Genomic DNA, 22,930 nt, shown 5'->3' with positions numbered 1-22,930 from the left:
AACTATCCATGAGAATTTTTAAATTCCATGGTCTCCAGCGGATCTCTAGGCGTACCAATAATACTGTTGCAAAATATTATCCCACCAAAGCTTTGCAATGGCACGCAACTGGCCGTAAAAAAAGAAACAATGGAAAATGTAATAGAGGAAACAATCTTGACAGGGCCTTCTGAGGGTGAGACTGTTCTTATTTCTCGCATTTCCGTGATTCCAAAGGATCTGCCTTTTCAATTTAAAAGATCGCAATTCCCAATTCGATTAGCATTTGCAATGCTAATCACCATCACCATCAAAATCACCATCAAAAAAGCTCAGTGTTGGTCAAAGCTCAGGCTCGGTGTTGGTGGGGGCGCTTCGTGCCCTAAAGCCCCACCGCGCGCGTAAGTCGTTACGCGCCATATTAGTTACGCGCCATTGTAGTTGTGTCCCACCTGTGATTATAGATAGATATATATTTGTTTTTAACTACGTAAAACTTGCGAATATAAAACATTCTTCGCTATCCCATTGTCTGTGCATAAAAAAAGCCTTATATACTTATAATGACGTCATATGCAAACACTCTTTTTACAAATAAACAAACATGCATACATACAACTTATTTTTATATAGATAGATAGATAGATAGATATACATATACAATACAAACTAACTACGTAAAACTTGCGAATATACAACATTCTTCGCTGTACCATTGTCTGTGCATATAAATATATTTTTAGGTTTACTGACCCTCGAACATGTAACGTACAATTGTCCATGGGAAAAACAATCTACATTAAGATCTATACCGCATTTTTCTAATGATTGCCCTTGTGCTTTGTTGATGGTGATTGTAAATGCTAATCGAATGTGGAATTGCAATCTTTTAAATTGAAAAGGCAGATCCGTTGGAATCTACGAATGCGAGGAATAAGAACAGCATCACCCTCAAAAGACCCTGTCAAGATTGTTGCCTCTTTTACGTTTTCCATTGTTTTTTTATGGCAAGTCGCGTGGCGTTGCAAAGCTTTGGTGGGTTGATATTTCGTAACAATATTATTGGTACGCCTATTTAGTTGTAGCACGTGTGGTGGAAACCCTGGGAGATCCAGGGAATTTAAAAATTCGATGGATAATTAACCGCTTCATTTGGTTCCAAAACTGTTTTGACTGACTTGTAAAGGACTGCCTGGTCTCAAGTCTTGGTCAAAATAATATTTTTGATCTCGTGGATGTCTTTATTCTTGGCTGTTAGAATCGCTCGTTCACTTAGCCATTTATGATTTTTATAATTGGTTAGAATATTCGAAAATATCTTTACAACCAATTCATTTTTGGACGTCACTAAATAACAGAATTCAGCAGGCAGTTGTATACGTCCTGAAATTGAGTCTACTGGGAGCTTTCTGTTTCCAATTGCCAGCGAATTGATCTGAAAATATTTGACCAGAGTCATCGTTTTGCAATCGGACGCGCATATTTGTAGTTAATTTTAATGTCTTTACAAGTGCCCATAAATTAGAATTTTTCAGGCAAGCATTCATTTTGTCTGCAGGGGTTGATCTAGGTATTATAGGTAATGTTTTCCTGAAATCTCCCACAAGCAGTATTAATGTGATACCAAAGGGTTTTGAATTTCCTTGCAAATCTCGCAATGATTGATCCAGAGCCTCGAGCGATTTTTGTGTGCCATTGTGCACTCGTCCCAAATAATAAGTTTGCATTGCTGCAATACTTTATCCATCCCAGATGATTTGAAAATATTGCACGTGGGAGTTTCTGTAGAATACAAAATTCAGAGGCAATTTCAAAGCGGAGTGAGTTCTTCAACCAGGCAGCAACGTTGCGGCTATTCTGGACGACGGAATGGCCAACGCTATGTCATTTTTGATTGAATTCATGCCCGAATCAATTTTATCACAAACATTTTACCAGTACCTCCTGGAAAGTTGTTAGTATGATTCCAAACAATGCACGAATTTGACTTGGAGTTGACGTTTCGCACGCGTCATTGATGCAGTTATCCCAGTGTTGGTCATTCTCCCATAAATTCAGAGCTTGGCTTGCACTACGGTAAGTGTCATTCACCAAAAGCAGGCGGAGAAAGAAGCATTCATGTTGATTGGGATGAACGGTGTAGAGTCTTCCTATCGTGGTATCTTTGAAGATTGTAGGTTGGCCGTTGACTGACTTACCCTGTTATCGACGTTCAAATACTTTATTTTTAGTATTCCACGTGTAATACGAAGGCACTTCAGTATACAGCAGTTTTTTTGCAAAAGAATCATTTTGACATAACAAAAAGAAAGCAGTTAACGTTGTATCCGATGGATTCAGGGCTCTTTGTTTCACGTTGGATTCCGAAAAATAAACAGGTTGACCATTCTGTAAATGTACCGCTAAGTGAACAACAGCTGGACTTCGTTCTTGTATCAGAAACGAAAGAATTCGCCAAACAGCTTCATTACTGCTTATATCTTCCAGCGTGATATTGTACGATTTCATCGATATCACTGATTTCGGACTGTAAGCCAAAAACTGCCATGTCACTGCCTTTGGTGACGTATTTACATATGTATTTGATTGCCTTTACGGAGTTACAGTTTTCAACGTATATATATATTCACAGGTGGGACACAGGGACACAACTACAATGGCGCGTAACTGATATGGCGCGTAACGACTTACGCGCGCGAGGGGGCTTGGGGGGGACGCGAAGTGCCCCAACCAACTAGGTGTTGGAATGGCGCGAAGTGTGCCACCATAATTGTCCATGGGAAAAACAATCCGTATTCAGATCTATACCTCATAATTATAATGATTGCCCTTGAGCTTTGTTGATGGTGATTGCTAATCGAACATTCCCTCTGTCCCGGTCGTCATTTATATAACCCCCCTGTGCCCCCCGGCGTCCCCGTTGTAAGTGTCTCCCTGTGTCCCAGTTGTCATTTATATTCCCTGTGTCCCGGTCGTTATTTGTGTCCCGGTGTCCCAGTCTATAATTTCTCTTTGAGTGTCCCGGTCGTCATTTGTGTCCTGGTGTCCCGGCCTGTAATTTCGTCAGTCGACAAACATGACGTCAGTTGACAAACATGACGTCAGTCGACAAACAACTACATGACGACATACAGCTCAATCCTTATAATGACGTCACTCGACAGACGGACAGACAACTTATTTTCATATAGACAGACAGACAAATTATTTATATATATATATATATATATATATATATATATATATATATATATATATATATATATATATATATATATATATATATATATATATATATATATATATATATATATATATATAATAATTTGTCTTATTATTATATATATAATAAGACATATAATATTATATATTATATGTCTATAATAATATATATATATATATATATATATATATATATATATATATATATATATATATATATATATACATATATATATATATATATATATATATATATATATATATATATATATATATATATATATATATATATATATATATATATATATATATATATATATATATATATACTGGGGCTTAGGGGGGCTTCGCGCCCCCCTATATATATATATATATATATATATATATATATATACATATATATATACGGGGGCTTGGGGGGGCTTCGCACCCCCCAAGCCCCCCCCGCGCGCATAAGTCGTTACGCGCCATATTAGTTACGCGCCATTGTAGTTGTGTCCCTGTCTCCCACCTGTGAATATAGATAGATTTATGTATGTGTTTCAAACTACGTAAAAATTGCAAATATACAACATTTTTGGCTTTCCCACTACTGGGAGCTTTCCGTTTCCAATTGCCAGCAATTGATCTGAAAATGTTTGACCAGAGTCATCGTTTTGCAATCGGACACGCATATTTGTAGTTAATTTTAATATTTTTACGTGTGCCCATAAATTAGAATTTTTCAGGCAAGCATTCATTTCGTCTGCAGGAGTTAAACTACGTAAAAATTGCGAATATACAACATTCTTGGCTTTCCCATTGTCTGTGCATATACAAAGCCGTATGTACTAATAATGACGTCATATGCAAACGCTCTTTTTACAAACAAACAAACATGCATACACACAACTCGTTTTTATATAGATAGATAGATAGGTAGATACAATACAAATTAACTGCGTAAAACTTGCGAATATACAACATTTTTCGCTGTCCAATTGTCGCTGCATATAAATAGATTGTCAGGTTTACCGACCCTCGAACATGCAACGCACAATTGTCCATGGGAAAAACAATCAGTATTAAGATCTATACGACATTTTTCTAATGATTGACCTTCAGCTTTGTTAATGGTGATTGCAAATGCTAATCGAATTGGGAATTGCAATCTTTTAAATTGAAAAGGCAGATCCGTTGGAATCATGGGAATGCGAGGAATAAGAACAGCCTCACTCTCAAAAGGCCCTGTCAAGATTGTGGCGTCTATTAGGTTTTCCATTGTTTTTTTTTACGGCAAGTGGCGTGCCATTGCAAAGCTTTGGTGGGTTGATATTTCTTAAAAGTATTATTGGTACGCCTATTTTTAGTTGTAGCACGTGTGGTGGAAACCCTGAAAGATCTATGGAATTTAAAAATTCAGATGGATAATTAACCGCTTCATTTGGTTCCAAAACTGTGTCGACTGACTTGTAAAGGACTGCCTGGTCTCGAATCTTGGTCAAAACAATATTGTTGATTTCGTGGACGTCTATATTTTTGGGTGCGAGAATCGCTCTTTCACTTAGCCATTTATTATTTTTATAATTTTTTAGAATATTCGAAAATACTTTTTCAATCAATTCACTTTTGGACGTCACTAAATTACAGAAATCAACAGGTAGTTGTATACGTCCTGAAATTTAGTCTATCGTATCATAAATGTCTTTTTGTTCCGATGTTAACTTGGAAATGTTATTTTGTACATACGACAATAGATCATTCGTACTGTAACTTTTTTCACGATCCAATTCTACACGTGTCGAAACAGCAGCGATACGGTTAGGTGAAGGCATTCCCAAATCCTGAAGAGGTTTGTTTGCCATACGTACGCACAAATCTATATATATAAAAATAAGTTGTCTGTGTGTGGATCTGTGGATGGATCAGGTATCGTCATGTTTGTTCGCATATGACGTCTGAATTATTTCACACTAATACAAAAGAAGAAAAAAACTAAAAAAGGTAAAAACTACAAAAAAAACTAAAAAGAAAAAAAAAAAACTAAAAAAGCTAAAAAACTAAAAAAAACTAAAAAAAGGTAAAAATCTAATAACTAAAAAAAAAACTGAAAAAAATAAAAAAAGGCAAAAACTACAAAAAAAATAAAAACTAATAAAAAAACTAAAAAAGCTAAAAAACTAAAAAAACTAAAAAAAACTAAAAAAAGGTAAAAAACTAAAAAAAACTAAAAACTAAAAAAGAAAAAAACTAAAAAAAAGGAAAAAACTGAAAAATAAAAGAGAAAAAGAAAACTAAAAAAATATGAATAAATATATATAAAAATAAGTTGTTTGTGGGTTATGTCTGTCTGTCTGTCTGTCGAGTGACGTCATGTTTGTCCGCATATGACGTCTGAATTATTTCACACTAATACAAAAGAAGAAAAAAAACTAAAAAAGGTAAAAACTACAAAAAAACTAAAAAGAAAAAAAACTAAAAAAGCTAAAAAACTAAAAAAAAACTAAAAAGAGGTAAAAAACTAAAAACTAAAAAAAACTGAAAAAACTAAAAAAAGGCAAAAACTAAAAAAAAACTAAAAACTAATAAAAAAACTAAAAAAGCTAAAAAACTAAAAAAACTAAAAAAACTAAAAAAAGGTAAAAAACAAAAAAAAACTAAAAACTAAAAAAGAAAAAACTAAAAAAAAGGAAAAAACTGAAAAATAAGAGAAAAAGAAAACTAAAAAAATATTAATAAATATAAAAAATAAGAGAAAAAGAAAACTAAAAAAATATGAATAAATATATATAAAAATAAGTTGTTTGTGGGTTATGTCTGTCTGTCTGTCTGTCGAGTGACGTCGTGTTTGTCCGCATATGACGTCTGAATTATTTCACACTAATACAAAAGAAGAAAAAAAACTAAAAAAGGTAAAAACTACAAAAAAAACTAAAAAGAAAAAAAACTAAAAAAGCTAAAAAACTAAAAAAAAACTAAAAAAAAGGTAAAAAACTAAAAACTAAAAAAAACTGAAAAAACTAAAAAAAGGCAAAAACTAAAAAAAAAACTAAAAACTAATAAAAAAACTAAAAAAGCTAAAAAACTAAAAAAACTAAAAAACTAAAAAAAGGTAAAAAACAAAAAAAAACTAAAAACTACACCGTCATAGCAAAAATGACGAAAACTAACTTCATGACGTCATCCGACACAGAAACATGACGTCACCTGATCCACAGACAGACACACAGACAGACAACTTATTTATATATATATAGATAGATATATATAGCTCGCGGCCACTTTTCTTTGCCTTAAAAACAGCTGAATATAGAAACAATTGAAGTAAAATTTAAAGAGTATTTAGTCTTCAACAATATTTAAAACAATTACAAATAGCATAAAACCCATAGGAACCAAGAGCTTTGCACAAACGGTACAACCTTTGAAATCCGCGGTGGCGGATACCCTACGATTTGCAGGGTTAGAGACATATTTTACGGTGTCATAATAAAGGTTCGTACGAATTTCTAGCTGACCATCTCAAATTATGAGGTAAACCCTTAAAATTAATAGACTAAGATCCTGGCGGGTATTACCCGCAGAGTGGTTTGATGATAAAATAATAATCAGGTCAAATAATAATAAGTCCTCTTATTAGACAGTGAAACAAACAATTAAAAATAGACTAGATATTTAAATCACAAGTACAGTGATCGTCATTTTCATAAATACTAAAATAAAACAATTAAAACCAACGGTGTATATAAAAAGAATAACTTCATATTGTTAATTGCTCTTATTTTTCAGTGTAATACCTGATGCAACTATTTTTGACCTCCCAGCCTTTATTTAAGCTTTATTTATTTAGCTTTATTGAAGTTGACAGGTGAGTAGAGGTCAAACACATTGGGAGAGGTAAATCCTACTTAATCTGACTTTAGTGAATTATCGCAAATAGTATTTAGGCCAAGTTCACCTATGTTTCGAGATAGGCTCATGAATTAAATTTTTTCAACTTCAATCGTTTCCCTTAAAATCTACCTGAAATTCATGTCCTTAGAAATCAAAGAGAAATTATCGAACAAGATAAAATGGTCCAGAAACCCAAAAATGTGTTCCGATAGAGCTGACGCTAAGTCTTCTGGTTTGGAGTCTCGTTTTAAGACTGACAAAATAGAGTCTTGTTCTTATGGCAACCTCATTTATCCTGGCTACTATGTCCCACATATGGCTTCCGCAAGCACATGAGATCTGATTTACCCCACTGTCACTACTGTCACTACACTACTCAAAGTATTACTTCTCTGTAAAGCTACCTTTAAACCATTACTTTGTAATATTATTTTAAGTTTTTCACTTAGCCCTAAAACATGTGGTAAAGAACAATAGCCTCGCTCTTTTCGGTTGTCTCTAAGACTTCCTTAGAAATCTTTGGAAACTTTTTTCTTCTTTTTGAAAAGGTCTGTTAAATTAACCAGTCTGGATAATGGTTATTTATTTGTATTTCGCATAGAAAAGACCACTGCTTCTCATTAAATATCGGAAAGCAAACACTAAAATTGCGGCCAGTTAAAGATATGATCAGAGACATTTTTTTTCCTGCGATCGTGAAACTGAAATTACATCATCCATATACCGTCCCCAGATATTATGTTTCAAAAATATGAACTTAACGATGTTTTTTCAATACTTTCAACAAAAAAATATGCCAATAATGGATATAAAGGGTAAACCATAGGTAAACCATTTTCTTGTTCATTAAATTCCTTTCTGAATTGAAAAAAAATAAGACAACATTTTATACAGCCTTACTAAATTTATAATTACGCAGGATTTCAAATCTGTTTCATCACTAATTAATTCCAAATTTCTTAACAGCTTTCTTTGAAGAAGAATTTCAGCTGTTCTCCATCAGTATTTGTATGTTGAAATGTTGTATGTTGTATGTTTGAGACAATAAAGAAAAGTATGTTTCTTGTTCTTCACCATTCGTTCAAGGGCTAAGTCAAAAACTTAAGATGATATTAGGAAGCAATGGTTTGAACGTAGCCTTACAGAGTAGTAACACTTTGGGAAGTTTTCTAAATTCTGGAGAGGATCGAACTTCAGTGTAGCAGCAAAGTGGGGTCTATCAGATTTCATGTACTGGCGGAAGCTCATACGTGGGAGGTACTAACATGAACTTAAAAATAAGACTGCTTCAACATCAAGACTCGATTTTGTCAGCACTAATGCACAAATCCAAACCTTAAGATTTAACGTCAGCTCTATCTGAACATATTTTTGATTATCTACACCATGTTATCTTGATCGATAATCTATCTTTGATTTCTAGAATCTGGGGTTTAAAGCTGTGGTTTTCAAGGAAAATTGGTGACATTGTACAAGGTGACATTGTAGGATAATTATACACGCATTGCTTGTATAATTACTTTTTTACTATCTCTGTCAGCCGTAAGCCTGGTTTCGCGTTGCGAAAATTAGTTCATTTTTAGATTTTTTTTTCTTTTTTTCAGCTTTTTACTTTTTAATTTTTTTATTTTTTTAATTTATTTATTTTTTGACGTCATATTGAATTTGATGTCATATGTAGTTTTTTTTGGTTTTTTATTTTTTTTAGTTTTTCTTTTTTTTAGTTTTTTCTTTTTTGTTTTTTTTTCTTTTTTAGTCTTCTTTTTTTATTTTTTTATTTTTTCTTTTCATTTTTTTTAGTTTTTTACCTAGTTTAGGCTTTTTAATTTTTTCGTTCTTTACTTTTATTTTTATTTTTATTTTTTGTCTATTTAGTTTTTTACCTATTCTATTTTTTTCTCTTTTCAATTTTTTTTTATTTTTTTTCTAATTTTTTTCGTTTTTCTTTTAGTTTTTGCCTTTTTTAGTTTTTTTTTTAGTTTTTCTTTTTTAGTTTTTCCTCTTTTTTATTTTTTTAGTTGTTCCTAATTTAGTTTTTTTTCTTTTTTAGTTTTTCTTTTTTTAGTTTCTTCTTTTCTTTTCTTTTTTTCTTTTTTAGTTGTTTCCTTTTTAGTTTTTTGTTTTTTACTTTTTCTTTTTAGTTTTTTTCCTTTTTCTAGTTTTCTTTTAGTTTTTTTCATTTTTTTAAATAGAAGACTAGCTGTTGGGGCTTGAGCTTTGTTGATGATGATTGCTAATCGAACATTCCCTGTGTCCCGGTCGTCATTTATTTTCCCAGTATCCCGGTCGTCATTTGTGTCCTAGTGTCCCAGTCTGTAATTTCTCTTTGAGCGTCCCGTTCGTCATTTATATTCCCTGTATCCCGGTCGTCATTTGTGTCCCGGTGTCCCGGTCTGTACTTCATCTTTGAGTGCCTCGGTCGTCATTTATATCTCCCGGTCGTTATTTGTGTCCCAGTACCCCAGTCTGTGATTTCTCTTTGAGTGTCCCAGTCGTCATTTATATTCCCTGTGTCCCGGCTTTTAGTTTTCTTTTTCTCCTTTATTTTTCAGTTTTTTCCTTTTTTTCGTTTTTTTCTTTTTCAGTTTTTAGTTTTTTTTTCTTTTTAGTTTTTTTGTAGTTTTACCTTTTTTTGTTGTTTTTTTAGTTTTTTTTTCTTTTTTAGTTTTTAGTTTTTTTGCCTTTTTTTGTATTTTTTTAGTTTTTTAGCTTTTTAGTTTTTTAGTATTTTCTTTTTAGTTTTTTTTGTAGTTTTTACCTTTTTTAGTTTTTTTCTTCTTTTGTATTAATGCTAAAGCCAAGGTTCCAACCTGGAGCCTCTCGGACCTAGAACCTGAAACATAACGCTTTACCAACTCAGCTTCTTCTGCTTGAATACATTCGCTTTGAGCAGCTTCCTCGGGTGTTGCCATTGTAGGTTCTTCAGTCATTTTACAATTAGAAATTTCTTTTTCAACGATCTTCTTACAATCAAAAATTTGTCTTTGAACGATATTCTTAAATACCTGTGTCCTGGTCGTCATTTATATTCCCTGTGTCCCGGTCGTCATTTGTGTCCCGGTATCCCAGTCTGTAATTTCTCTTTGAGTGTCCCGGTCGTCATTTGTGTCCTGGTCTGTAATTTCTCTTTGAGTGTTTTTTCTTTTATATTTTTTAGTTTTTTACCTTTTTTCTCTTTTCAGTTTTCTTTTTCTTCTTTATTTTTCAGCGTCACTATGAAATACATATCGCCGAACCTTGGTTTTCTTAACTAAAATCCTTATCCAAGTCAAAATCCCAAACCCAATCATCATTGCTATCATTTTCAGTTTTGATATGTTTTGACCCTCGCTGTCCAGGTGATTTCATCTAACTGCGCGGTTTTGCGTTCTTTAGCGGCAAGTGTGTTTTCTTGCTGTTCTTGTGATTCCTCGGCACGCTTTCTTTTCTTACTTTCTCTATCAGCCGCAAGTTTTTTGGCATAGACTCTTTGAGCAGCTTCCTCGGCTGTTGCCATTGTAGGTTCTTCAGTCATTTTACAATAGAACATGTTTCTGTCCACGATCTTCTTACAATTAAAAATTTGTCTTTGAACGATTTTCACAAAATACTTTTAGCCTTCTTTTTTCACTTTCTCTTTTAGCAGCAAGTCTGGTTTCGCGTTGCTCTTGTGATTCCTCGGCACGCTTTCTTTTCTTACTTTCTCTATCAGCAGCAAGTTTTTTGGCATAGACTCTTGAGCAGCTTCCTCGGCTGTTGACATTGTAGGTTCTTCAGTCATTTTACTATTAAACATTTTTCCGTGAATGAATGTCTTAAATACCTTTAATGACGTCATTGTCATTATGACGACATGACGACCTGATGACATGGCGTCCCTGTTGTAGTTGTGTCCCAGTGTCCCGATCGTCATTTGTGTCCCAGTATCCCAGTCTGCAACGTCATAAAGTCTTCAATGGCTCTGGTGGTGCAGCCAGTTTAGGAAGTTTAAATTTTCCTGAGGCACAACACATTCCCATTGTTTTTCTATTAAATTTCAAGGCCTTGCAATAGGGACAAATTTTAGACATAGTCCCGATTTGAACACATCTACTCAAGCTATAATCATCAACTGGGCTGTACCTGAATGCCAGGCGATAATTTTGACGTTGCTCTTGTGATTCTTTGGCACGCTTTCTTTTGGCATCATCTCTTTGAGCCGCAATCCTGTTTTCACGTTGTTCTTGTGATTCCTCGGCATGATTTTTTTCGGTAATTTCTCTTTGAGCCTCAAGCCTGTTTTCACGTTGTTCTTGTGATTCCGTGGCATACTTTCGCGTTGCTCTCGTGGTTCCTCGACATGCCTTCGTTGACGTAAATTCATTCTAAAGCTCAACAAATCTAATAAACTTCAAACTTTTGGGTTTCTGTTTTAAGGTTTTCGAATTACTTTAATCCGTTGTCAAAATATATTGAAATATTTGAGCGATTACCAGTTTTTTTACATTTTAAACAATTTATTAAAATTGGAAGAGCCTCAATTTTTTTGAATACTTATTATTCAAACAAAAAGTATTATTGAATACTTGATTAAGTTAGAGTGGTAGAGAAAGTGAAAGAGAACTGAAACCTCTTTTTTTTGTTTTTTTTAAATGATTGCCATTGTGCTTAGTTTTATCTTTTTTTCTTTTTTCTTTAATCCTTTTTTCAGTTTTTCTTTTTGCGTTTTTCTTTTGTTAGTTTTTTTTATTTTTTTATTTTTTAGTTTTTTCTTTTTACTTTCTTCTTCTTTAGTTTTTGTTTTTATTATTTTTTATTCTCTTTTAGTTTTTTATTTTTTTAGTTCTTTTCTTTTTAAGTTTTTTCCTTTTTTTTCTTTTTTTAGATTTTTTATGTTTTTCAGTTTTTCTGTTATTTTAGTTTTTATTTTTTGTTTTTTTAGTTTCTTCTGTTTTTAAATTTGTATTTTTTTTTAGTTTTTTCTCTTTTTTTAGTTTTTTAATTTTAGTTATTTAAGTTTTCATCCTTTTTTCTTTTTAGTTTTTTTTTAGTTTTTTACCTTTTAAAGTTTTTTTTAATTTTTTTCCTCTTTCTTAGTTTTCTTTTTCTTCTTTATTTTTTAGTTTTTTTCTCCTTTCTTGTTTTTTTTGTTTCTTTCGTTTTTAGTTTTTAGTTTGTTCTTTTTGTTTTTCTTTTTATAGTTTCTTATTTTTTTAGTTTCCTTTTTTTAGTTTTTAGTTTTTTCTATTTTCTTTTTTAGTTATTTTTTCTTTAATAGTTTTTTTCTTCCTTATACTTTTTCTTAGCCGTTTCAGTTTTTTTCATTTTTAGTTTTCTTTTAGTTTTTAGCCTTTTTTTAAGTTTTTTTTTTAGTTTTCTTTCCTTTATAACGATAATAACGTGTAACGGTAAAGGTAGTGTAACAGACGGCCGGAGAGATACTACATTTTTTATACATGTAGATAGATAGATAAATATAGATAAGATTTTTTTTCTGGTTAGTAGATTTAGTTTTTCTTTTCCTTTTCTTGTTTCTTTTCTTTTTAGTTTTTTCCTTTTTTCCCTTTTTTATTGTTCTTATTTCTTTTTTTGTTAGTTTTTTGATTTTTTCTTCTTTGGTTAGTAGATTTAGTTTTTCTTTTTTTTGGTTTATCTTTTTTGTTTTGTTTTTTAACTTTTTTCATTTATTTTCTTATTTGTTTGGTAGAATACAGACAGAAAGAAAGAATACCGGTAGAATACACAAAGTGACTTGAACTCAAATCCTTTGAATTCGAAAAAGAGCATCAAAGCTAATGTACTGCTTGTAAGTGTTAATAAAGATTGTATTATTGATTACTTAATTAATATAGAGTGGTAGAAAAAATGGAAAAGAACTGAAATCTGTTTTTCTTAATGATTGCCATTGAGCTGTTTTTTCTTTTTTTTTCCCATTTTTATTTTTTTCCTTTTTTCAGTTTTTTCTTTTTTTTTAGTATTTCTTTTTTTAGATTTTTCTTTTTTAGTTTTTCCTTTTTTTATTATTTTTTTTCCCTTTTTCTTTTTTCTTTTTCTTTTTATTCTTTTCTTTAGTTTTAGTTTTGTTCTTTTTGTTTTTCTTTTTATTGTTTCTTATTTTTTATTTTTCTTTTTTTAGTTTTTAGTTTTTTCTATTTTTTTTTAGTTATTTTTCTTTAATAGTTTTTTTCTTCTTTATACTTTTTTTTAGCTTTTTCAGTTTTTTTGTTTTTTTGTTTTTTTATTTTTAGTTTTCTTTTAGTTTTTAACCTTTTTTTAGTTTTTTTTTAGTTTTTTCCTTTTATAACGATAATAACGTGTAACGGTGTAACGGTAAAGGTAGTGTAACAAACGGCCGGACAGATACTACATTTTTTTATATATGTAGATAGATAGATAGATAGATAAGATATTTTTTTTGGTTAGTAGATTTAGTTTTTCTATTCTTTTTCTTGTTTTTTTCTTTTATTTTTATTCTTTTCTTTAGTTTTTGTCTTTTTCTTTTTTTAGTTTTTTTTAGTTCTTCCTTTTTATTTTTTCCTATTTTCATTTTTTTATTTTTTTTTTCCATTTTTAGTTTTTTCTTTTTATTGTATTGTATTGTATCAGATTAACGACGCTTCTTGACTACTATGGTCCCTGCGTCGGCCCTGCAGTGCATTTCTGCAGCATGATTCGATCTCTGGGTCCTGTATTACCAAGCTAAGGTGAAACCCACTTCGCCACCACAGGACATTTCCTTTTTATAGTTTCTTCTTTTTTCTTTTTTAGATTTTTGAATTTTTTTAGTTTTTTTTAGTTGTTTTTAGTTTTTTCCTTTTTTTAGTTTTCATTTAGTTTTTTAGTTTTCTTTTGGATTTTTTAATTTTTTAGTTTTTTTTAGTTTTTTCCTTTTTTTGGTTTTCTTTTATTTTTTTTGTTTTTGTAGTTTTTTTTTAGTTTTTTCTTTTTAGTTTTTTTTAGTTTATTTCCTTTTTTAGTTTTATTTTATTTTTTTATTATTTTCAGTTTATTATCCGCTTTTTATAGTAGATAGTGTAACGGACATACATACAACTTATTTTTATATATATAGATAGATAGATATAAACTCGAGGAGGCATTTCGGATCATAGTATTGAACAAAATTTATTTTGTAGCGTGTTTATTCTTTCCAAACTGCTGGGATTTCGTCAGTTTAACACCTATTAGATAATTTTTTTACAGTAAAGTGTAATTTCTTAGATAACATGATGACGGTAAAATATTATTGTTAAAATTTATCTTTTATTTTTATAGATTCTAAATTCAACTACTCATTTTAAAAGATGTGTATTAAATTTTTTTCCCCTATTCTAAGGACAAAAATACCTCTCCCCAAGGTCCAGTTCTCCAATTTGCTTTTGCTTTTCGATTCCTTTGTCCAATATCTGCACTATGTTGTATGAGCGTCGGACAAGGTGGTGTTGCAGGACAATAGTCCTTAAGGCTCTGCATTATTGTACCATCACAATTTCTGTCAGCGACTTTTATATCGGTGTGCGTCATCTCGATGACGCACGATACCTCTCGCCTTACTACACCCTGGAAATATATAAACTCAGATATCTGATAATGTATCGTAATTTTATATCTTAGATTTTTCTTAAAATGAGTAAATTATAAATAGTGAATTAATTTCATTGGGGTGTTCAACTTTTTGCTGCATAGAAAGCAGGAGCGAATCATTATAGTGAAAATCGTCGATGAGTTAAGAATTAAAAGAGTTGGGCTTTGGTAGGAGGGAGAGGCAAGACCTAAACTTCACATTGGAGGATGTAGAATTCGTATGCTCCCTCCCTCCAAGATTTTGAAAAATATCTTTGTCGGGTGTATTTTCATTGGAAAAATGCAAAAAATGAAAAATTCCTTCCCCTAGATTTTTCAAGATGTATTTTCCCCCCCTCAAACTTTTGTGAATAGACGGCACTTCCATCGTCAACATGCATGTTGTAGTTACCACCTCTTCACTTCAAATTGAAAAAAATCTAATTTATATACTCGTTTGAAGCTGCTAAAGAAACAATAGTAAAAACACATTACAGAGAACCCCAATGCTTTAGCAACGTATTGACTTTTAATTCCAAGTTGCATGTGTTAGTCTACTGGCTATTTTTAGAAAATTAAGTTGGATAAACTTTTTCTTGAAAACAGTTCTATATTTTTTTTCCATTGACACCCTGGGATTTTCCGGAAATGAATGATCTAGATAGGTCATGAGCTTGAAGAGATTTGTTTAGAGCCTATTTTTTGAGGAAAAAAGAAATCATTCGAGGCATGTCATATTTATTTATATTTAAAGACAAATAAATTACGTCGTTTTTCTTCTGGCGGTGATGGTTACTATCTATGAAGCAAGCGAAATTACACAAGATGATAAACTCCTCTGAACAGCTAAAGAAAAAAGAATGGAACACTAAACAGCAAAAAACCATACTGAATTACAAGGGAAAATACTACCCAACGAAACTTGTGGTTAGAGAGCCAAGCAAAATTACAATGCAATGAAAAAAAGTGGTAGGTTAATATGTGTGAGTCTGTGATTGATAAACAGGAATGAGAAATTAATATTTAGTGCCTATGACACGTGCAAAATTACCCAAGATAACAAGTCACTCTGAACAAATGATGGAAAAGGCATGAGACAAGAAAAAGTAAAAAAAATCACAATGAATTGCAAACAAAACCGTGACTGAGACAATATGACTTTAGAGAATAGCATGACAATTATGCTGTTGTACAATATAGATATTTCAGAAAATTACAATGACTAATGAACGTGCTATTTTATCGTCTGTAAAGGATAAGCAGGAAGAAGAAATTTGATTCAAGACAAAACTTCTTGATTCGACTAATACTCCTGATTATCCACACTATGAGTTGAAACTAAAGAATAAAACGATGGTTTTTCCAGTGTCTATTTTAGCTATTTCAGAGTGTATAGGTATTGGAACATTCCTGGTTGCCTCAGAATGATATAACAGCACAATTAAAGCAAAAATAGGACGACTAGGGCAACTTGGGAAAGAAGTTTTTATGTAACTATGACGTCATACGAAATTACACTTAAATGAATCCAAATAGCTAAAGCAAAAGGCATCGAAAAAGTTGGTGGTAATGATGCACTGTGGCTAGAAGACATGTGACAACCAGCGTCATACGAATACATGGATTTGTAAATTAAATCTGCGATTAAAAGACAAGCAATAGTGAGAATCACAACGAGTTCCAGGAGAGATTAAATTCTATAAAATGGATGAAACTTTGATGCATTGAAAGGAAGGAGAAACTGAATAAACTCCAAAATTTATTAACTGTGTTGGCATTGCTTATTTAACTTCTCGTGACTTGAAACTAAAGAATAACGAATATGTACATACTCCCCTTAACCGAGCACCTTTGTATCTATTTATACATGCATGTGCAATATTTTCTTGATTTTGAATGAATCCGAACAGCTAAAGAAAAATGAATTGAAAAATGTCTCATGCAATAATGCACGAATGAAGTGCATGATGTGCAAACTATTTGTGAGGCTAGAAGACATGCGACAACATTCATCACTACAAATCTCATCAGGATACTGGACGATGAGATCTGCGGCAAGGAGAAAAGCGAAAGGAATGATCATGTTGAATCGTAATTGAAAGCTGCTTTATAAAAGAAGCAACAGTGAAAATCACAACGACTCCGAGAAGAAAAAAATCCCATAAAATAGATGATTCTTTAATGCATTAACAGGAAATAGGAATTGAATTCTCATCAGAATTTCTTAGGTTACGCAAGTTAAGGATTGGAGAATCAAATATATAGAAGTTTTATGTGCCAAGTGCTAGGGCCTGGCCTCCTAGTACTGTGCACATATAAATACAGCACAAGGAGATCGAAATTCACGTAGTTCCTGGCACTTGGCACGTGGCTGGCTTGTATATAGGTGATTAACGAATTACGCATTAGCAATCTTATCCTATTCTTCTTTATTTTCAAGCAATAGGGTAGCAAACCAGGGATTTCAGGTTATATATAAAATCCTTCATCTCATTGTAATTTTGATTACTTTGCAAATTCTTACTATTTGATTAATCAAACTCGTTGTTGTGTGTGTTCTTTATTGTGTTGTATGTGTTCTTTATCGTGCTGTTTTATGTGTTGTTGTGTGTAGATTTTATTTTCCATCAGTTTCATTTGTAATTCAGTGTCATTCTTTCGTCATTTGCCTTCTAGCCACGGACTCCACAGTGCATCAACTCCGTACGTGAATCGTATTGATGTTCACTGTCGCACATCTTCTAGGCGCAAATTTCGTTGTACATTATTTTCACTTGTGATTCGTTGTGATTGTCGCTGTTGCTTCTCATCGAACTGATGATGTTATTGCACATCATCTTTGTTAGCGATACGGTATGATTCTTGCTGTCTCTGGTCATCTAACTGCATATGTCTTCTAAATGAAAATTTTGGTTCGTTTTGTTTCACTCCAAAACCTCACACATTTTTTCATACCCCTTGCTTTCGTTGTTCGGATCCATTAATCCTTTTGTATAATTTTACCTGACACCATGTATACCAAAAAACTTTTCTTTTCCAGCTTCTCCCCAGGAATGATTTTCGCTTTAATTGTGTTGTTGTCAGGAAATTCCATTCCACAAACCCTCTGAATGTATCTAAATGACACATTACTAAAATTATTCAGTAATTTTGTAGTTTTAAGTCATCAGGTAGAAAAGAAGTAGTTTCGATTGAATTGAAAATTTCTAAAGTGAATCAAATTCCTTTTTCCTGTTTTCCTGAAGTAGTTTCGATTGCATTAAGAATCTCTGGCGTGAATTCAATTCATTTTCCTGTTTATCCCTTACATAATCATAACTTTTCAAGGAACTTTCTTCTCTTGGGAGGAGACCGATAATCTCAGCATTTATTTTATTTAATTATTTTTAACGGCGTTAAAACAAAGTGTTCCTTCTTTCCATTGTAATTTTGATTTGCCTTCTAGCCGCAGATTTCATTTTGTATTGATTCGTTTGCGATTTCATTTGTGATTCGTTGTGATGCTCGTTGTCGCGGATCTTTTAGAAAAATATTATGTTGTGCTTCATTTTCGTTCACTATTACGTCACGCATTTTTCTCATGCCTTTTGACTTAACTATATGAGTTTTTCCGCCATCTTGTATAATTTTGCATGTGTCATAGGTACCAGAACCAGTATGATTACCCCAGGATTATAACCCAGCTTCGATATTTTAGAATGAAGAAAAATCTGTCTGTAGTTACTGCGAAGGTTATGTTTCAAGTAAAAAAGAAAGAAAAAAAGTCAAAGAGGCAGAAAGTCATTCTTGGCTTTTCCCTTGTATAAAAGTGTAAATAAAATTTACACTTCATTTTTTAAATCTTTTGAATGCCAAAGGCGAAAATTCACGAGAATGTGAGCCAAGAGTAATATTACCTTGCCACAAGTGACATCACAGGACGACCATTGAGAATACTTCCATCTGGCACGACACTTCGCAACACTTATACAGCTCTTTCTAGAATCTGGTTCTGGACCGGTACAGTATTCCTTGGATATTTTTAACTTGGTCCCTACATCGTAACAACCAATCTCTCTTTTTCGCTCACCAGCCCCACATGATGTAGAACACTGAAAAAATAAGTAGAAAATAGAGTTACAATTGAATCCAACTTTGTAGATGAGCTGTGCAATATAAGAATGCACGATCAAACAGTTCGTGGTAACAAACTGTAGTAAGGAGCGACCCGGTTCAATAGTAACCAAAACTCTAAAAAATTGAATTTTGATACCAATAGCTACATCAAAAGAATCGCATTTTAATGTTGATTTTAAATATATAAGTTTCATCAAGTTTAGTCTTACCCATCAAAAGTTACGAGCCTGAGAAAATTTGCCTTATTTTAGAAAATAGGGGAAAACACCCCCTAAAAGTCATAGAATCTTAACGACACGACTTAATCACACCATCAGATTCAGCGTATCAGAGAACCCTACTGTGGAAGTTTCAAGCTCCTATGTACAAAAATGTGGAATTTTGTATTTTTTGCCAGAAGGCATATCACAGATGCGTGTTTATTTGTTTGTTTGTTTGTTGTTTTTTTTTCCCAGGGGTGATCGTATCAATCCAGTGATCCTAGAATCTTGCAAGAGGGCTCATTCTAACGGAAATGAAAAGTTCTCGTGCCCTTTTTAAGTGACCAAAAAAATTGAAGGGCAACTAGGCCCCCTTCCATGCTAATTATTTTCCCAAAGTCAACGGATCAAAATTCTGAGATAGCCATTTTATTCAACGTAGTTGGAAAACCTTATAACTATGTCTTTGGGACGACTTACTCCCCCACAGTCCCCGTGGGAGGGGCTACAAGTTACAAATTTTACCAGTGCTTACATATAGTAATGCTTATTGGGAAGTGTACAGAAGTTTTCAGGGGGATTTTTTGGTTGGGGGGAGAGGTTGACAAGATGGGGATATGTTGGGGGAACTTTCCATCGAGGAATTTGTCATGGAGGAAGAAAATTTCCATGAAGGGAGCGCAGGATTTTCTAGCATTATTTAAAAAAAAACAATGAAAAAATAAATATGAAAAGTTTTTTCAACTGGAAGTAAGGAGCAGCATTAAAACTTAAAACGAACAAAAATTATTACGCATATGAGAGGCTCACCTCCTCCTAATACCTCGCTCTTTCCACTAAAGTATTTTTAGTGATTTCAACTATTAATTCTACGGCCTATGTGATTCCAGGGGTCATTTTTAATGAAATGGGACAAAATTTAATCTTTATTGTAAAGAGAGAGGTACTGACGAGGGGGTGAACCCCTCGTATATGTAATAAAAATATGATATTACAAAAGTTCGTTACGTAAGCTAATTTATAGGTTACGTCTACTTTTTACTAATAAAATCATTCGTAAAAAATTAAAAGTTCAAGTTGCCTTTTAAAGTAGCCAAAAAATCGCAGGGCAACTAGGGTTCCTCCATCGTTCCTTTTTTTCTCAAAATCGTTCGATCAAAACTATGAGAAAGCCATTTAGCCAAAAAAAAACCCTTGCAAATTTCGTGTTAATTATTCCTCTGCGGAGAGCCAAAATCAAAACCAAGGGGCTGCTTCCTCATCAACGCCCCGCTCTTTACGCTAAGCTTTTTTACTGTTTTAAAAAGCAGAGTTAAGAGAAAGAGTCAAACTTTAGCGCAAAGAGCGGGGCGTTGATGAGGAAGCAGCCCCTTTCATATACGAAGTAATTTCTGTTCGTTTTAAGTTTTAATGTCGCTCCTTACTTTCAGCTAAAAAACTAGTTTTTTTTTATTTAATAGTATAAACAAAACAACTTAATATATTGGAAACTTCTAGCTTTACAATACCTGAGCGATAATTTACGAACTCTTTGTGTATTAATGTTATTTTCAGTTTTATATATTGGCTCACTGGTTGGAAATAGAGAATTTTTGATAAAAAGAAGTGACAGAATAATGAAAAGGGAATTCTCGCGCCTTTTAACTTGACGTCACAGTTATGTTTTTTTCCCTTTTCAATCAAAAAATGGGTCTTTTGGGGTAAAATAAGGAGACACTGGCCTTGGTCCCTCCTGTCGGCATTGAACTGAACCGTTTCTGTGCCTGCTTGAATTATGCAGGTTTTCTGAGCTTTGACAAGATATTTGAAGAAATCAAATTTCAGCTGGGAAGGGGGGCAGGCCGAAGCCAAGATGCAGTTTCCCAGCTGTCCCATAGTAAATAACGCACCTGCAAGGAAAGGGAGGGAGATAGAGAGAAAAAAGAGAGAGAGAGAGAGAATATGACTCTAAATTTTTAGCAAAAACTTGTGATTTGGAAATGGAGGAAATAACTGAATACCATGCAATAGACAAAATATTTTCCACGTTTCTATTCTCCACCCATTTTGTCTATATAGATGTTGTCTTACACATTATGAAAATATTATTTTCTGACAATAGTCGAATAAAAATTAAATATTTAATGTTTGAAAGGTGTTATTCATAAATAAAAAGAGCACTGTAACTGTAAACCGTCAAAACTCTCGTTATCAAAACCTTCTAAAAGGTCTAAGTAACAAGAATTATATAGGGAAAACGTAAAAACTTTTACCCTTTAGGTCAAACCCAAGCAAATGCTGTGAAAAATTTACCTAGTTTATACTTCGACCACGAACAAAGAGAATTGCAACCACTGTCAGTTTCTAAGTGTTACAATTACCCAAATTTACGTGCTATATGATAATTTCTGGTAATATGGTAAAAAAAAGTTGTCTTTAATAGTGCTAAAATAGCACTTTCGTGCTACAGGTGGCAACCCTGTATATTAGCCGCCTTATTCACCTACTGTTTTTTTTTTCCTTTTTTTTAATCAAAAGAGAGGAAAACAGAAAGACCTCCAAAATAAGATATATTTATAGTGCGTCAATATTTACTGCAAGATTTATTAATTAAACCACTAAATTGGGCCACTCAGCCATGTGCGAAGTTTCAAACTTTGGTATAATAACGCACATGAAATGATGAGCTTCCTTCTGTTTCCATATTAACTTTTCCAAGCTATATAGTAGCATCTGATATAATAAAAATGCCAAATTATGTTTGGGAATACTTCAATAATTCGGCTTTCTGTAGTAAGTTGAAATTTATTCATTGTTTTTATGTGTTGTTTTGCCACTAAGCTTAGTGCTAAACGTATTAATTTTTAACGTATTAAATAAAAAGACAAGTTTTTTTAACTGAAAGTAAGGAGTTACATTAAAACTTAAAACGAACAGAAATTACTTCGTATATGAAAGGAGCTGCTCCCACCTCAATGCCCCGTTCCTTACGCTAAAGTTTGACTCTTTCTCTCAACTCTACTTTTTAAAACAGTACAAAATTTTAGCGTAAAGAGCGGAACATTGAGGAGGGAGCAGCTCCTTTCATATACGAAGTAATTTCAGTTCGTTTTAAGTTTTAATGTCGCTCCTTAGTTTTAGTTAAAAAAATTTGTTTTTTTAGATTTAATAATCGTAAGAGCAAAAGTAGTAACAGTAACAGCCTGAAAGTTCTAACTTAATACCCTCAGTCATTCTTGAGATATTGCGGAGACGTCTTTTTTGCAACTACCACACACATAGCGCATTTTGATTTAGTTTAAAGCAATATAAATGGTCCCTTAGGGTTTTCACCTTATACCCTATTCTAGGGTAAATGGTACACTCTAGCAAAAGTAATAGTAGGAGCAATAAGAGTAGGATTAGTAATACCATTATTTATATTAATAGTTAGCAGCAATGGCAATCACATTATGCCTTTTAGGTTTAGTAAAACATCCACTCCTCATCCCCTGATAGTTTTAACTTAATGATTTAAGCCGTTTTGATATATATATATATATATATATATATATATATATATATATATATATATATATATATATATATATATATATATATATATATCATGAAAAGAGAAATCACCAATGCAACAGCACAAACACATAAAAAAAGAGACAGAAGGAGAAAAGGAAGACTGTTTTCCTAAATTAGTGACTAATATAGACCAGCACTTGAAAGAGGCCTTAACCCTACTCATCCATACAATCACATAGGTCAAACAGCATAGCCAAACACAATCAACCATAAAGAATAATCCATGAACAGGCAGTCATGTCGTCAATAAGTATAAGTCGTCATTTACCAAACAATAGAAAAAATAATAAAGACAAATAATTTAGAGGCAACAACCCAACACAAGGGCTCATTAGGAGAATACACTGGCCTATAGGGTTTCGCCACTTTAAATTCTCTACCCAGCCAAGTGTTGTGGCTACCACAGAATATCCATGGCATTTATGGAATAATGGTCTTTGCTCTCGCGATGTACCAGCAAATTT

The 22,930-nt window shown here is 32.5% G+C and overlaps 1 protein-coding gene across 6 annotated transcripts in view; it reads right to left on the bottom strand.

Moving 5' to 3' along the window:
• Positions 1-22,930, bottom strand: part of LOC136034462 (A disintegrin and metalloproteinase with thrombospondin motifs 9-like) — a 100,438-nt gene that overhangs the window by 2,220 nt on the left and 75,288 nt on the right. For all 6 annotated transcript variants that reach the window (XM_065715645.1, XM_065715649.1, XM_065715647.1 and 3 more), the window contains 2 exons: positions 18,492-18,686; positions 14,380-14,592 (listed from right to left, as the gene is read on the bottom strand). In XM_065715645.1, the coding sequence (XP_065571717.1) occupies positions 14,380-14,592; positions 18,492-18,686 (408 nt within the window). The remainder of the gene's footprint in view (positions 1-14,379; positions 14,593-18,491; positions 18,687-22,930) is intronic.

Source organism: Artemia franciscana, chromosome 13, assembly GCF_032884065.1.
Source record: "Artemia franciscana chromosome 13, ASM3288406v1, whole genome shotgun sequence".
Classification (NCBI taxonomy): Eukaryota; Metazoa; Arthropoda; class Branchiopoda; order Anostraca; family Artemiidae; genus Artemia; species Artemia franciscana.
This window is presented reverse-complemented; position numbering and strand designations above follow the sequence as displayed.